This window comes from Periplaneta americana, chromosome 7 (assembly GCF_040183065.1).
Source record: "Periplaneta americana isolate PAMFEO1 chromosome 7, P.americana_PAMFEO1_priV1, whole genome shotgun sequence".
In the NCBI taxonomy this organism is placed as follows: Eukaryota; Metazoa; Arthropoda; class Insecta; order Blattodea; family Blattidae; genus Periplaneta; species Periplaneta americana.
The window spans coordinates 90,729,109-90,746,004 of record NC_091123.1 but is presented as its reverse complement, the minus strand read 5'-3'; the positions used below and the strand labels follow the sequence as shown (position 1 = coordinate 90,746,004).

Below are 16,896 nucleotides of genomic sequence, written 5' to 3'. Positions count from 1 at the left end.
CGTTTTTCTTTCCGTAGGTCGTTGTCATTACAGAAGATGTTCAAAATGTCCACCTCCTGCTTGAATACAGACCTCACTTCGATGTCTCATTGACCTGCGAACACGATCCCAAACTCCAGGAGTATTGCATATGTCCTCAGAACATGCCACAATTCGATTGCGAAGGGATTCCAAGTCAGGCACCGGAGACGAATAAACCAATGATTTTAAATGGCCCCACAAGTAGAAATCGAGAGCGTTCAGATCAGGTGAGCGTGGAGGCCAAGCAATTGGGCCACCTCTACCTATCCATCGATCAGGAAACCTTCGATCCAAGTACCGGCGAGCCGTACGACTGAAGTGTGTAGGAGCGCCATCATGCAAGAAGTGAATGTGTTGACGATTGATCAGTGGAGTGTCTTCTAAAACATGAGGTATGGTGTTTTCCAGGAAGTTTGTGTACGCCTGTAAGTCTGTTTACAAGTACATGGGGTCCAACTAATCGATCACCAATGATACCGGCCCACATGTTGAGGGAGAACCGCACCTGGTGATGAGATGGAACAGTTGCACGTGGGTTTTCATACGCCCATACATGCTGATTGTGGAAATTTGTGTGAACTGTGCTTCATCTGTAAATAATACTAAGGCAGGAAAGTTCGGATTTACACCACACTGCTGCAAGAACCACTGACAGAACCTAACTCGTGCAGGGTAATCTGCAGGTGACGGCCTGTACACGTTGCAAATGATAAGGATACAATTGATACTCTTTAAACAGTCTCCAGACAGTCGTATGAGGAACATTGACTTGAACGCTATCCTTCGTGTGCTGATAGAAGGAGTCATGTTCACAGCCTCCAGAATCTCCTCCTGTACTTCTGGAGTTGTAGATCTTGGTCGTTCCCTTCCCAAACCAGGAGAGTTAAATTTTCCATACTCGCACAGACGGTAATGGAGACGTACAAATGTCTTCCGATCTGGACATTGTCGCTGTGGGTACCTCTCCTGGTATAAACGACGAGCCAGCGCAGCATTGCCGTCCGCCTTACCGTACATGAAGTGTATCTCTGCCAGCTCTTGATTTGAATACATGTCGCACAGTCTAACGCCTACACAACACTGACTGTAACCTTCGCCTCGGAATGAACTGTCAGAGTGCCCTCTTAATGTCTCCTTTGACGGCAACGACCTGCGGAAAGAAAAACGTTCCGGTGAATTTCAATGTTGTGAAGGCCATAACTCGGAAATAAAGCATTTCGGACACATGTTGTAATGAACTATTTTGATTGTCTACATGTGGGAAATACATACCTGAAATTATGCCTCGTATTTTTGAAACACCTTGTATATTCTATATACTAGTTCAGTATTATTATCTAATTATATTTTCTTTCATGTTTAGCACTAATATTTTGTAGAGCGCTATTTTCGAAGTTTTAGTGCGTTTATGTGGTTAAAAAGCAGCTGGACAGAACATTTCAATTTAGTAGCAATCCCACTTACAGTTATCATGGTCCATTATTATTATTATCCACTGAACCTTACCTTTCGCAGCTCCTTGACGTAAGCATTTAGCGTCCCTGAAGTAAGCATTTAGCGTCCCTGACATAAGCATTTAGCGTCAGAGTTTAAACTCTGAACGGCCAGGATGTACTAACCGATAACTTCCCTAACTTGTTTGGGAATGAAAATGTGTTGCCTGGTTGTTAGTGTGAGTCTTGCAGTTTTCTTACTGTTTTGTCACCAGATGAAAGTGTTAGCAGCAGAACTGGCGACAGCTCCTTAAAGGAAGTATCTGTAGGTGAGGAATTAGGCAGATGTTCTTGCGCAAATGGTATCTGTGGTCTTCTTGGAGGAGTGGTAATGTCTTCTTTAACGCGAATTTCACATCAATTTTCGGCTACAACCAGTTCGTATTCAAACATGTTATCGTGTAGTACGTCAGGATGTCAAAATCTCTTACGTCATTAAATGTTAATCCATATAGCTTTTACAAACAAGTCGAAGGATATGCCGAACTAATTGATCTTCTATGTTTGCATTGAGAGTTGTGACTTTTCCTATTTGTCCTGTATCAATGAAAATTAAAATATAAAGTTCAATTAAGATTGATTTAATGGAATATGAGTAGTTTCACACATACAAACAGACACACAGAGACAAAACCAGATAGACGGATAAAGTGGCACTAAACAGCTCTATGAAGGACTGCGAACTCTCATAAGACAAAAATTTTGATAGACAAAGCCCCACAGGTCACCTACGAAAGACTACAAGCGAAATCGATACATGTCGAGATCTCCTCAAAACAAAGTGTCGAAATCTCCTCGAGTTACAACTTCAAAAGACGACAGTACACACGAAACAAAGATAATCTTTTTTAGGATAAGCACTTTGGCACCTTCACCAACCTGTAAAATGTAGTATGTACAATAATTTGTGCATCTACTAATATCACGCACATCCAGTCAAAGTACAATAAACTAAAGATGGTATCTTATATTTTATGACCGAAAGAAAAGTGTAATTCACATGTATTGTGTTTATTGCCTTCTGTGAACGTACAACTTAAGTTGGAGCCACGGGATTCACTACACGCTTCACTTTTGTCGGCTTCACACACATCACTAGAAGCTGAATGACCTGTTGACACAACATTAACTTGCGATTTTGTTAAACCCTGTTTCCCTTTCAAACTTCCACTTTCCAACCAGTTATCCATTTTAATGTGAACGGAAACGATTCTGATATACAACTGACAACTTACTGCATTTACCACAAGGAAAGAAGAAGTAGGCTATTGTTGAAAATACAAAATTAAATATAAGTTTGTTGAAATTCCACATTAACATCTAAAATCAAAGGCCTGACCATGTAACCGTTTCTTAGTCGGGTCGCGGTATTGTTGTTAGTATTGTTAGAACACAAAGAAGCTGGCAGACTAAATTTCTATTGTAGCGAAATCAAATGCATTCCTAACGTTGTTACATACGCACAACCCCTTGGGGGTTCGCGAACCACAGGATGGGAAACGATGGAATATCTATTCTCGTAAATAGTAAAGTTATGACACGAAGAGTTACCTGAATTTCTGCGAAATTAATTACTTACATATGCTTATGCCGTGAAAGCACAGCAAACGAAAGATAGGCAGAAACACTCAAGGAATTAGAAGAAGAGGTCGACTGAGAACAGAAGAAGAGGAGGCCTTAGAAAAGGGAAAGAACTGGAGAGAGATGAAGGCAACGACAATACGAAGGGTGAAATGGGGTTGTTTTACGGATCCACAGGGAACGAGAGTAATGAAGGAAAAGGAGGCTGAATCTGTACAATTCACAAATGACGTCAGGTGTCTTACTTCTAGGATTTAGAACAACGATATTTGTGCGTAATGAAGGGGACGAAAGTTTATCCTGTTATTCCAATGCAAAATAAATATAATGATTCCATTTCTGTATGTCTTTTGAGTAATGAGTCAAAACCATAAATTTCAGTTAGGATTATCAATAGTGTTATAATAAAAACTATAAGACACTGAAGACGGGTAATGGAAAATGCGTGTCATCTTCATGATTCCGATTATTTTGTTTTGGTTTCGATATTTGTCTGTAACAAACATTATGAAATGCTAGAAAAACACGGTATAGTAACTGGAGACATAAAAGAAATATGGCAGTTAATAATGACGTTTCAAGCACTCATAAAACTTTGTTATCAAAGAATGCAATAACTTAAGAACATAGGTACTGTACGAGTGCAGTTCCAAGTAAAACACGTGGCTGACTAGTATTACATTTCTTAAGGCGTATTCTCCATTGAGCGAGACAGATATTCGGTTTGAGAGGTCACAAAGAAGTAAAGATTTATAATTGGTTTGAAACTATATAAAGTGATGTCGAACATCATTAAGGTATTATGAAGATGGAGAATTACAGGGAACTGATTAATTTTCTCTGTCTTGAAAAGGAATCACTGGATACAATCTTGAAAGTTGCCTCAGAACGTAAAATATCTTTATGACACGCAACATAATAATGTATTATATACTGTGCTCATGAATATGCATACATACATACATACATACATACATACATACATACATACATACATACATACATACATACATACATACATACATACATACATACATACATACATACATAAGTGTTCTGCCTATGGGCAGGTCTTTCACTGCAAACCTAGCATTCTCGAATCGTTTCTATTTTCTGCTACTTCTTAGACTCCGCGTATGATCCACATATCTTAATGTCATCTATCATCTGATATCTTCTTCTGTCCCGAACTCTTCTCCCGTTCACCATTTCTTCCAGTATATCCTTCAGTAGACAGTTACTTCTCAGCCAGTGACCCAACCAATTCCTTTTCCTCTTTCTGATCAGTTTCAGCATCATTCTTTCTTCACCCACTCTTTCCAACAAAGCTTCATTTCCTATTCTGTCTGTTAGTGGAAAGACTCATCACGCCATGTTTGCAGTTTTTCTTGGGAAGGATAAATGCGGTAGCTTCCCGTTGCTTTCCGCACATCACTCTCTCTTTCGAATCTTAATAAATCCCAGGGGGTCCCAGCGTGGAGTTGAGGAGAGTGGATTTGACTAATTGGGCCTTCCGGAATTCACCGAAATTCACCGCAAGTGTTAAATACTGTATGAGTTCTATCAGGGTTTTTGACTCGATTAGAGACCGGAAAATCCCAATGTATCTAATGCCTACCCACTTCACTTCTATATGATTCGGGTTCCGCATATTACGGATAGATGGCAGGACTGTGACCCATTTTCTAGTTGCACAGCACTTCGGCGGGCACGCTGTACATGATGTGTATCTGTGGAGAGTTACATCCCGTACTAGGGTGGGTGTATGTGTAAGTGTTCGTGTAAGTGTAGTGTAGGGGATGGGTGAGGATGACGATAGACAGGAAGGGAGAAAGGGAAACCCGATGCCAGCACGTAGCCTACTTCTGTCGAATAGCAACAACGTCTCCGTCCGACGGACGAATCGCTATCAACAGTGACGTATGCTTTCTCTTCATATACACTGCGGAGATTAATAAAATAAATATTTACTTATATTTTTGTAGGTTATTTAATGTTAACAGAATTGGTGATAGTGAGATGGTATTTTTGCAAGATGTAGCAGCACAATCGTCGTGAGATTGCCAGACATCCACCTTACAGTTGGGAAAAATCTCGGAATAAAGTTCAGTCAGGTAATCTACCAAAGCGGGAGTCGAACCTACGCCTGAGCATACTCCAGGTCATCTTGCCGTCTGAGCTACGTCGGTGGCTCTATAAGAAATATTAATTATTCAGTATTCAGGATTAATAATAATAATAATAATTATTATTATTATTATTATTATTATTATTATTATTATTTATTTATTTAATCTGGCAGAGCTAAGGCCAGTATGCCTTCTCTTCCGTCCAACCAGACTCTAATTCTAATCGAATACAATTGGTTACATAGTTATTACATTAATATCTAGATCATAAAATGTTTTTTTCGTCACTCTGTTTTCCTTCCTATTTCTTATTTACTTATTTTTCTTTTTATCTTATTTAATTCCTGTTTCTTTATTATAGATGGTGGGGTTTTGGTTTTGTTGTTTACCGCTAGGTTGCGTTTTGGTATTCTCGATTATTCCCGATTAAGTATATTTAGAGACCCTGGGTTTGAGGTTTGATTTGTGATTGGATGGTTTAAAAGCTAACGTACTTTGGTGTTTTCCTGTTTGGTTCGGGTCCCCTTGGAGTTGAGTCTCGCCTAGAACGCCAAGGAGTGAACATCGTAAGAGTTACGAGTGAATTTAATCGCAGTGGAAACGACTCTCGCCCGGAACGTCTTGTAATGAACATTCTTGGAGTCGTCGACTCTTGCCTTGACGGCGAGCGAGTTAACGTTGTCGCAGCGAGTAGGAAACTCGCAAAGTGCGTCAGATAGTTAATCTCGTCGGAGCCATGGGATACTTGCCCTGAGAGTGGGGCACTTAGCATCGCCGCAGTGATGGTTTTTGTTCCTGGACTTGTGTACAAAAACATCCTGGTTGTGATGGGAGTACCATCCAGGAAGTTGGCTGGTTTACATCGGCGGAGTAATGTGCATCCCAATATGGCGGCTTGGCAGCCGGCGTCGTTGGAGCGACGCCGATTTATTTGCCCTCGTTGTGGGGCAGTTCACATGGGGCAGAAAATGTAGCAGTCAGCAGTGCATTGTGGAGTGCATTGCGTTGCTGGGACTCTGTGGAGTCCTTTACATCGCCTTGGGTTCTTCTGGTTTCAGAGTCGGCGTTAAAATGATGTGATTTCCGAGTTACGACATTTTGGGTGTATGTGCAGCGACTTGTATGCCTAGGATTTTGGTTCCGGCATCCGGAAGGGTTCCGTTCGCCCAATACCGCCCGGACTGTATTCTCCGGCGAATACATACTGTATTTGTATACTGTTATATAACTCATGTTTTTCGGCATTTCATTTTGTGTGTGTTTACTTCATGTGGCATTATGTGGCGAGATGGAGATTTTATGGTTGTTATGGCACATAGTCCGGCTTGTAGCAGGTATATTGTATGCGCAAGTGTTTTAGGAAGTAATTACAGTATATATTGTAACCAGAGACAGGCAAACTGTCGATCAGGCTTGCCCATGACTGGTTACGTCCGTGAGCGGGCTTACGCTTCGTATCGTTCGCCTGCCTGCAACCTTCCCTCTCAAGCAGACAGGCAGTGTGGTTGCACGTGACTCCCAAACAGTCCTAACAGTGACCCGAAAGGACTGTTGGGTTCCGACGACTTGCGCCAGACTGTTGCTTTCAGATGCATGATAAATATGAACCAAGTCATTCAAACCTGACAAGAAGTCTATAGATATAGACAAACTACTGAAAACTTAATTTGTTGTCTTCTGAAACGTACCGTTAATAAAGACAAAGAAAACTATTTCTCGTCAACATAATATCCATTAAATGACAACAGTTAGTATAAATTACTTGCACTTTCCTTTTCATCGTAGTAATATAAATTTAATGCAAACCATTCAAATTTTCAGCTTCATAAGTAAAAAGAAATGTCCCTCAGAAGTTAAATAGCAAATCAATATTCTGAAGAACGAAAAACTTTTATACATTTTGTTTGTACTTATTCACACTGCAATGGGTATATACCCGGTGGCAGTGGTAACTAATTACACTCAATAATGACAATAATAAACTTATTAATTAAAAATACAATTAATAATAACACTAATAATTAATACTAACAATAATTTATAATAATAATAATAATAATAAAAATAATAATAATAATAATAATAATAATAATAATAATAATAATAATAATAGGGAATATCCTAAATTAAATGAAGCACGATCACTTAAAATAACATTTAAAATAAATCTAATTTGTATCTTAAACCTAAGTTCGAACTAAAACCCACGAGTATGATATGTTCATATCTGCACAAGTACCTTTCAACACTACACTCATTTCGCTGTCAACTCACTCACTGCACTGGAACTACGACACATTTCACTGATTCTATCCTGATTTCACTAACACTTCAAAAACATTTCACTGTTCAAATACTTTGCACTGCTACTATAAACTATAAAGCTTCACTGACAGGAACACGTTTCATTTACACAACACACTTCACTGACACAACATAATTCTTCACTGATACAACACTTCAATAACAAACTATCATTTACACCCTTTAAATACTGTGTATAATTACCGTCTATTAGTAAAGTCCTTAAGCCTATTTTAAATACATTTTTGGTTGTTGGTAAAGCCTTTAGTAAGTCTGCAGGTAAAGCATTCCAGTTCCTGATAGTACGATTGCGAAAAGAAAACTTTCCAGTGTCCGTCCTCTGTCTTCTTTCCCTCAATTTATATGAGTGGTCGTTCCTTGAAGAGTAATTTGGCGGCTGCAACCTATTTTTTATTTCTCTCCAGGCAGGCTCACCTCTGTATGTTTTGAACATTGCGCATAATCGAATTCGCGTTCTCCTGTCCGTGAGTGTGTCCCATTTTAATGATGAATTTTTCCGACAGCGCTTGAGAGCCCGTTTTTGAATCTTTTCCAGTATCTTAATATGTTCTAATCTGTAAGGATCCCAACATGCAGCACCATATTCCATTACTGGACGTACTAGTGATTTATATGCAATCTCTTTGGATTTATCAGAGCCTTTTCTTAGTACCCTCATCACAAAGTGTAAAGCTCTCCATGCTTTTCCCGCTGTGTCTGTAACGTGTTCCCCCCAGCGAGATCGCTGCTAAATGTTATTCCGAGGTATTTACATTTCTTAACTTCCGGAATGGTTTCACCCCCTAACGTATACGATGCGACTATTTTATTTCTTTTCCTTGTAAAGCTGATGGCTTTGCTCTTTAGAGAATCTATTTTCATTTTGTTGGCTATTGCTCAATCGTTTATTCTATTGAGGTCATTCTGAAGAAGAGTAGTATCTTCATAACTTTTTATTTCCCTGTTACAGTCATCCGCGAATAAGCGAACCCTAGACAAGATATTAACTGGCAGATCATTTACAAAAGCCATGAATAGAAGAGGCCCCAAGACACTCCCCTGTGGGACTCCGGAAGTAATTTCAATTGGGTTCGATAATTCTTCTCCTACCCGTACTCTCTGAGTGCGACAAGTTAAAAATTCCTTGATCCACTGGAGTACTCTGAAGTCAATCCCCGTTGATTGTAGTTTAACCAACAACATATCGTGTGGGACTACATCGAATGCGCGTGAAAAGTCAATAATCACTGCATCTACTTGGCTACTGGAATCTATTCCGTCTTATAAATCCTGACATACAGTTACTAATTGACTCTCACATGTAACCCCCCCAGAAATCCATGCTGACAGTTATGTAACCAATTTGAGTCGTCCTAATGCTGCCTTAGATAAGTTGAAATCAAGTGTTCCATCTGTTTGCAAACCATAGAGGTGAGGCTGACCGGTCTGTAATTTTTTGTATCTGAGCGAGACCCTGACTTATAAATTGGTACCACTATTGCATCTTTCCAATCTCGCGGGACAGTACCATTGTTAATTGATATTTCAAATATACGCACTAGATAGGGAATCATGGCTTCCCCTCCCAATTTTAGTACGTATCCGGCGATACCATCAGGTCCTACTGATTTATGAGTTTTCAATTTAGAGATCCTTCTCCTTATATCCCTAGGCTTGTTAGAAAACTGACCCGTATTTTCCACAGAAGCTAAGTGTGGTATTACTGTCCTCATCCCAAAAACAGTGGCATAATAGGAATTTAATTTTTCTGCTTTTTCGCTGTCCTGTACGATAAATTGATTGCGGTCATTTTTTAGGGGGAGGCTCGAATAGTTTTCCTTGCGTCGTCTCTTCACATATTTATAAAATTCCCCCCATCCGTTTTGTTCACCTTTGAAAAGTTTATTTAGGTAATTTTCCTGCGCTATCTTCTTCGCATTAAGCAGTTCTTTCGATAGTTGTGTGAATTTTGTTTGCTTTGCAAGGCTTTCCTTGCGCTGTCTTTAGGATTTCCTGGATTTCCTTAGTCTTCTCTTCAGTTTCCGTATGTATTTATTATAATATTCCGGATCGGGATTGTTTGATAAGCGTTTAACCGGGATAAATTTCTGTATTCCTGTTAATATAATCTGCTTGAACTCCGCCCAGCATTCTTCTACACTACAGCCCTTTACTTCCCATAATGAGTACTTTTCTCTAAGATAATTTTGGAAGCCTTCTCTGTACGCTTTGTTATATTGCAAGATATTTTTATTCTTTTTTCCGCTTTGCTTGTACTTAGCATTCCATAATATTTCAAGAATTACCGCATCGTGGTCACTAATAGGCTACCTGGAATCACTTCAGTACCTGCGACTAACTTCAATACCTGCGACTACAGGTATTCATCAGGCTTTTAATTGTTGATAAGGAAAAAGTTAAAATGAAATATTTTTCTATAATAGTTGTTGATATTCATAATAATTGTTACCAACATCTTTTCAACATATTTCCTTCTCTCTCCTCCCTCCTCCCTCCTCCCTCGTCTCGTCTTACCTTCCCTTCCCTTCCCTTCCCTTCCCTTCTCAACTAGTCACAAGTTACGAAATATTATTTTGTTGAGTCAGATGCACGTTGCAGGAATATGACATGTATAATATTGTCTTACTACTTTATGAATTCTGTAGCGCAATAAATCGTAAAACTGTGTTTCTTTAATCAAGAAATATCTGCCGTGTTGGACCATAAGATAAACATTTTTTGAAGTGACTAAATAGCCAACGAACTTAGATTTCAAACTAGTACTGTTTCATCTTAACCAGCGTGAATGCAAGTCACTCCACCTTATAATACGAGCAAACAGGCAGGCTTTCTTGGGTCCCGCCTGGACTGAATCTATAAAACCCGGGCTCAATGGGTTCAGGCTAAAAGTTTACTTGCTTTGTAGCGTCACTGGAACCCAAGCCTGACGGCAACCGGGTACGGGCGTGAGTCTTGTGTGATTTTCCGATCTCTAATTGTAACCGGTATGGGTGGTTATGTAAGAGTGGGTTATGCAAGATGGCTGTGTGTTCGGTCAGATTGTATCACACAAGGTTAACCGAGAGTGGTTGCGTAATATAGGTATATTATGGATGGTTGTAGAAGAGTCTAGGTTTTTCTATGAGTATACTTTCTAGGTTATTGTGAATGTTATCCGGGGCAATAGATATAGGGAATTTTGGATGGCTGTGCATTATACTTGTAATATTATTTTACATTATTTATTGGTAGGCCTATATGTTATTATTATTTATTTTTCTTTATTGTGTTTGTTATTAAAATTTGTGTTAATTATTAACTTTGTCTCATTTATTCGATAATACAACTCGAGAGTTTACGCAGAAGGTCCATGGTAGCCGAGAGAAGGATACGTTAAACTTAAATTAAGAAGGCGCCCGTTGCAATAATAATAATGAGATAATTTAAATATTATTCAGTATTGTGAAACCTGAAACAGCTATTATTGTCAACAAGAATTGTTTGAAAAATATTTTCTCAGTCTATCCTTAAATTGGTTTGACGACTGACAGTCCCTGACATTATTAGGTAGGGAATTCCAAAGTTGAGGAACAACCACAGTGAAAGAAGATGAATATGAGGATGTTCGGTGGGAGGTAATGGATAATATTGAGTGTTGTGATCGTGTGTCTAGGTTATGATGGGTGGATAAATTTTGAAAACGAGACGCAAGAGACAGGAGTGGAGAAATGCAATACGTGAAAGAGAAGGGAAAGACAGTGGATTTTCCTACGATCTTCTAGACGGAGCCAGGATAACATTTCGAGGGATGGTGTTACATGATCAGCCCGGCGAATATTGCAGACGAAACGGACGCAGATATTATAAACACGTTGTAGTCTCTGCGCCGAAGTAACGCTTAGGTCAGTAAACAGAATATCACAGTAATCGAAGTGGGGCATCACGAGTGTTTGCACTAACATTTTTTTTTTTCATGGAAAAGGGTAGAAAATTCTTCAATCGCCTAAACGAGTGGATTAATTGAATAAAACTAGATATGAAGATCATAAACAGCTGATTCTCATTGTTCTTCATATTTACGTGTATTGTCAGGCTACATATTTTACGTTTCACTGAGTTACAAAAATTTAAAGTATTGCCTTTAGTATCTTAAAATAATAATCTTTACTCCCTTTCCATACATACGCAGAATAAATAGAAAGCAATGTGAAGCTATAAAATCGATTCTGAGATATGCCTGAAAATACACGTCACTGAAAATAGTGATTCGCTTAAATCCATCCGCAATCAACAGCAACACAACTTCGATTGAGATCAACCAAGGAAGGCGTGACATGAGCATATGATCCACATATCTTAATGTCGTCTATCATCTGATATCTTCTTCTGTCCCGAACCCTTCTCCCGTTCACCATTCCTTCCAGTGCATCCTTCAGTAGACAGTTACTTCTCAGCCAGTGACCCAACCAATTATTTTTTCTCTTTCTGATTAGTTTCAGCATCATTCTTTCTTCACCTACTCTTGCCAATATAACTTCATTTCTTATTCTGTCTCTCCATTTCACACGATCCATTCTTCTCCATATCCACATTTCCAGTGCTTCTATTCGTTTGTCTTCACTTCATCGTAATGTCCATGTTTCTGCCCAAAACAATGCCACATTCCACACAAAGCACTTCACCAGTCTCTTCCTTGGTTATTTTTCCAGCGGTCCGCAGAAGATGTTTCTTTTTCTATTAAAAGCTTCCTTTGTCATTTCTATCCTCCCTTTGAGTTCCTGGCTGCAGCTCATGTTACTGCTTGTACTATAGTACATTCCACGTATTTGAAGCTGTTCGCTTGCTCTACTGCCTCATTTAGAATTCGCAAGTTTACCTTCTTTAATTTTCTTGCGACAACCATGGTCTTCGTCTTGTTTACATATTTCATCTTCATTCCATACTGCTCACAGTTGTCATTTAGGGCCAGTAGCCTATCCCTTAGTATCATCTCCTCTTCTGCTAACAACGCCATTATCATCAGCAAATCTTATGCACTTTATTATTCTTCCTCCTACTTTTACCCCTCCCATGTTCTCAAAACAGTTTTTCACCAAATGGTTATGAAGAAACAATTGTAGTAAAGTCGAAACAGGTTGAATAACATTATTAACAGAAGCACATGATAATGATAATGATCAAAGCTCGGAACTTGGGGACTTGTGTCTTGTGCATGAGTAAGGTTACAAGTACAACGTACACAAAGCTCACGCTGCAAGTGCTCAGGGACAGTCGTATGTACTAAGAAAGTGGCCACAACTAATGACAGGATGACGGACGAAGAAACTGTTATCTCGAACCCAATGACATTCAGAGAATTAAAGGTAAACGGTCTGTTTGAAGAAATAGAAAATAAGTCATTTCGAATGGGTATTATAGAAGTTTGAAAATACATTATGTTTTAAATTTAAGATAGAATTTCGTGGAGAATTCGGAGGAGATACATTATTTTTTTCGAATGGAGAGTTTATAGTTTGTAAGTTTGCCACACACAAACTAGAGGCTGGAAACGGAATTCATTGAAAGACATTGCAGTCCCTCAAATTGGAGAAAAATCTGTTCATAGCCATGGATCGAGACGTAGAGGGACCTACCCCAGTAGTGACACAAAAAATGAAAACTATTTTCGAGAAAAATTTAGGATATACTTATCTTTCTCAGATACGAGATCAGCTAGCAACTGCTGAAAATAGAACAGAAAACGGTAACAGTGAAAAAATTCAGTATTTTAAGTCTAATACCGAAAAATCTCCGAATGTAGGTAGTCATACAATGTAATAAAATGTACACAGCAGAACAGTAAATTTGATATATTTTTCATGTTTATTTTTATTATATATATGCTATGAAATTACGTGTAAATTTGATATATTTTTCATGTTTATTTTTGTTATATATATGCTATGAAATTACGTGTTTCAACCTACCATAATATTATCAATATGTTGTCGGAGCCAGAAACCACTTTTGTAGCAGACCTGACAGTACCTCCGTGCTGGAAGCGGGAGTATGTTGACATTGAAGTCCGGTCTCTTTGTCACGTGCAAAGACACAAGTCCCCAAGTTCCGAGCTTTGATAATGATATTTCTCAGAGGATTGAGCTCTTACCCTTTAAAACTTTATTGTTCTGGGTATTGTGAACAAAGACTAAAAATTGAACTAATAATGGTGGCCAGTTATGGCGCCAAACTATCGTTAACCCTCTGATGACCAAGAACACCCCAGCCTTTGTTTCGTATACAAATTATACTGTCAGTTAATAAGGTAATTGTCCACCGCTGTGGAGTAACGTTTAGCATGTCTGACCGTGAAACGAGCGAGCACAGATTAAAATTCTGGTTGGGACAAGTTACCTGGTTGAGATTTTTTCCGGGGTTTTCCTTCAATCCATTAAGAGCAAATTCTGGATAAATTTCGGCACTGGACCATGGACTCATTTCGCTGGCAGTATCATCTTCATTTCACTCAAACGTCAGATAAGCATCGCAATTGATAAAGCGTTGTAAAATAAGTCAATTAAAAATAGGTAAATACCCATACTTCATTAATGTGCATTCTATTTTTCCTATACGACGTGAACTCATTCGTTCCGATTTCATTTCCCAATATAATTTATTAGTGTGGAGTATTCCTGCACCTCTGTGTTTACTATAATATATTATTGTTTTTAGGTTTATTTTTCAATTGTTGACTTCAAACTAACAATTAATTGTTGTAACAAACCCATTGTTTTATTCATATTTAACTGTTTCGCAACCCTAGTACTGAGACACAGTCTATCGTGTTCGTTGTAAAATTTAGTAAATATGCCTAATAGGAAGGGAAGCTTTGTCGAAGGCAAAGATAACAGACTTTGCAGAAGAACCGAATTTGTAACAGAGTCTCAAAAGTGACAAAGAAATTGAACTAGGACGATATCACAGTCTAGTATATACAATCACGAAGCTTGAGTTTATGAGGGTACTAGAAACAAATAGACTGCGCAAGTACTATTTCGCATTGTCTGTAATGAGGCGATAGTAGCGATCCTAGTGATTAGTAACTATCTATGGATGCATATTTACTACGTAAGTATTGAGCTTCGTGACTGTATATACTAGACTGTGACGATATCCTGATCCTGGACAACTACGATTCAGATGTAACAAAAGATGATCACATACAAATAGAAGAAGAAGAAGAAGAAGAGGAGGTGGTATGTGATGGAGAGGAGATTGTAAATATAAGTGGAGGAAGGGGTTCTGGTGTTGCTGATAATTTATCTTATCACACAGTAATGGAAGTGGCGCAGAAATTGATCTAAGTGCAATTTATAGTTCTGTCTACGGAAAGGATTGTGTACGAGTACTGTGGAAAGCAAAGTTGCCATATTTACGTCTATAGTCGTACGCATACGACTATTTTGACTCAATGTACGAGGTACGACCGCACTCTGTCGTACGCAATTTTGTATGACTATTTCACTGAAGGGAAAAAAATAATTGGGAACTTATAATGTTGATCTATAATTAAAATGAAATTTATGGTCAATTCGTCCCTTTTAGATAAGTTTTCTTCATTTAATATGTCCTGGACTAATATGAAAGAAACATGCTTTTAAGGGGGGGGGGGATGCTTTGAAAATTGATCTGTAACTATGCTTGCCATGCAAGTTATAATTTATCATCTTGAGCTCTAAGTTTCACGTAGACGGCGCAGTTATATCAAAATAATACGAGTTTAATTTTATTAACTTCCTTGTTTGTTCGATAAAGAAAATCTTTTATCAATTAAATAGTACCGCAGTAGCATTAAGAAGTCTAAAACGCGCCGACATTATAGAGGTGTCGGGTTTGAGTCTACTGTAGATGAATTAATTTGATATAATTTTCAGCCGGCGCATTTATTGGCCTATCTGCCGCCGCGCCGGCCAAAGATCAAATTCTGCTGACTTTAAATATAAGAAAGTTGTTTCTAACCAAGCGTCATCGTGCACGCCTTACTGCGATGACAGTGTTGATGATGAAGAAATGGGTGGTGATTTGTTTCAATGCTGCATGTCATTGTGGATGTGAATTAAAATTAGTAGTATTTTTAATTGGAACTAAAATTTACTGGTATTTATTTTGCGATTCTTTATCAACTGCGTAATGACATGAAAGTGATAATGCCAGTGAAATGACTCCAGCGCCGAAAGTTAACCAGCATTTGCTCTTATTGGGTAGAGGGAAAACCTGGAAACAACGTCAACCCGATAACTCGTCTCATCCGGGATTTCAACTCTGGCCCGCTCGTTTCACAGTCAGACGTGCTAACCATTACTACACAGCGGTGGACTAGAAGTATATTAGGAAGTTGAGAAATGTACGACAATTTTATGCTGAAGAACACAATTTTTATAAGTTAGTACGACGGTTTCGATTCCTTTATCTGGCAACCCTGGTAGAAAGCGTTTCCATTGTTCAACTAATGAAATTTTCGCTTGAAAATACCTTCTACAGAGCTCTTAGAGTTTATTTAAAACATGTATAATAACAGTAACATTATGAAATAAACATGTTTTTGATCATTCTCTGAGGTGTTGGCATCACCCCCCCCCCGGAAAAGTAGACCTTAACGAGAACTCCGCTTGTTTGCCAGAGTTAAGAGAATAGAAAACAAACAGGCGAACGAGACAAGGGCTGCACAATGCACATGAAACACTGCTGTAAATCGAATCCTGATTGACTGTTTTAGTTAAATATGCTGCAAGCATTAAATAAAATAACTCAATTCATTAAAATTAATAAAATTATGTTGTATAATTGAAAATTATGCACTATACCTGATTTTGGATGTATTTTTTGTCTTCTTTTATCACTGAAAATGTGGCGGTGTTCAAATTACGGAAGATGTCATCATTCTCGGTTGGACCTTCTCCTGTCTTCCTTTTGCAACACGAGAAATGCGACACACATCTATCCCACATTATACGCAAATCAGCACTGGTCTTGGAAAACCACACACAGCCACCTGGCACACGTCAGCAGTGCGTCGCTACTAGCCTTGTATTGTAACAGCTGTTCTGCCGAGTTGGTGAACACCACGTGCTTTGTTTACGCCCGTTTAGAAAACATACGTGCGTATATATGCTTGAATCCAGTAAAATTACGTGCGTTGCTTGATGGATGTATGTTTTGTATGCTGCATTACTTCGCAATGCTAAATAATTTAGTACTGTATCTGTCAATTGTGCAGTAGGCTATATTCTCGTCCATAATTACATGTAACATCTTCCAATCTTTCTTTCTGCGAAGTTGTTTCACTTTATCGTTTATTTTTGTATTTGACTAATTTAAATCCATTCAAC

General features: G+C 38.5%; 1 protein-coding gene across 1 annotated transcript in view; it reads right to left on the bottom strand.

The window, feature by feature from the left end:
* Nucleotides 1-16,595, bottom strand: part of LOC138703283 (facilitated trehalose transporter Tret1-like) — a 129,365-nt gene extending 112,770 nt beyond the window's left edge. The window contains exon 1 of the mRNA XM_069831034.1: nt 16,372-16,595. Within this exon, the coding sequence (XP_069687135.1) occupies nt 16,372-16,515 (144 nt within the window). The 5' untranslated portion in view covers nt 16,516-16,595. The remainder of the gene's footprint in view (nt 1-16,371) is intronic.
* Between the last annotated feature and the right edge of the window lie 301 nt (nt 16,596-16,896).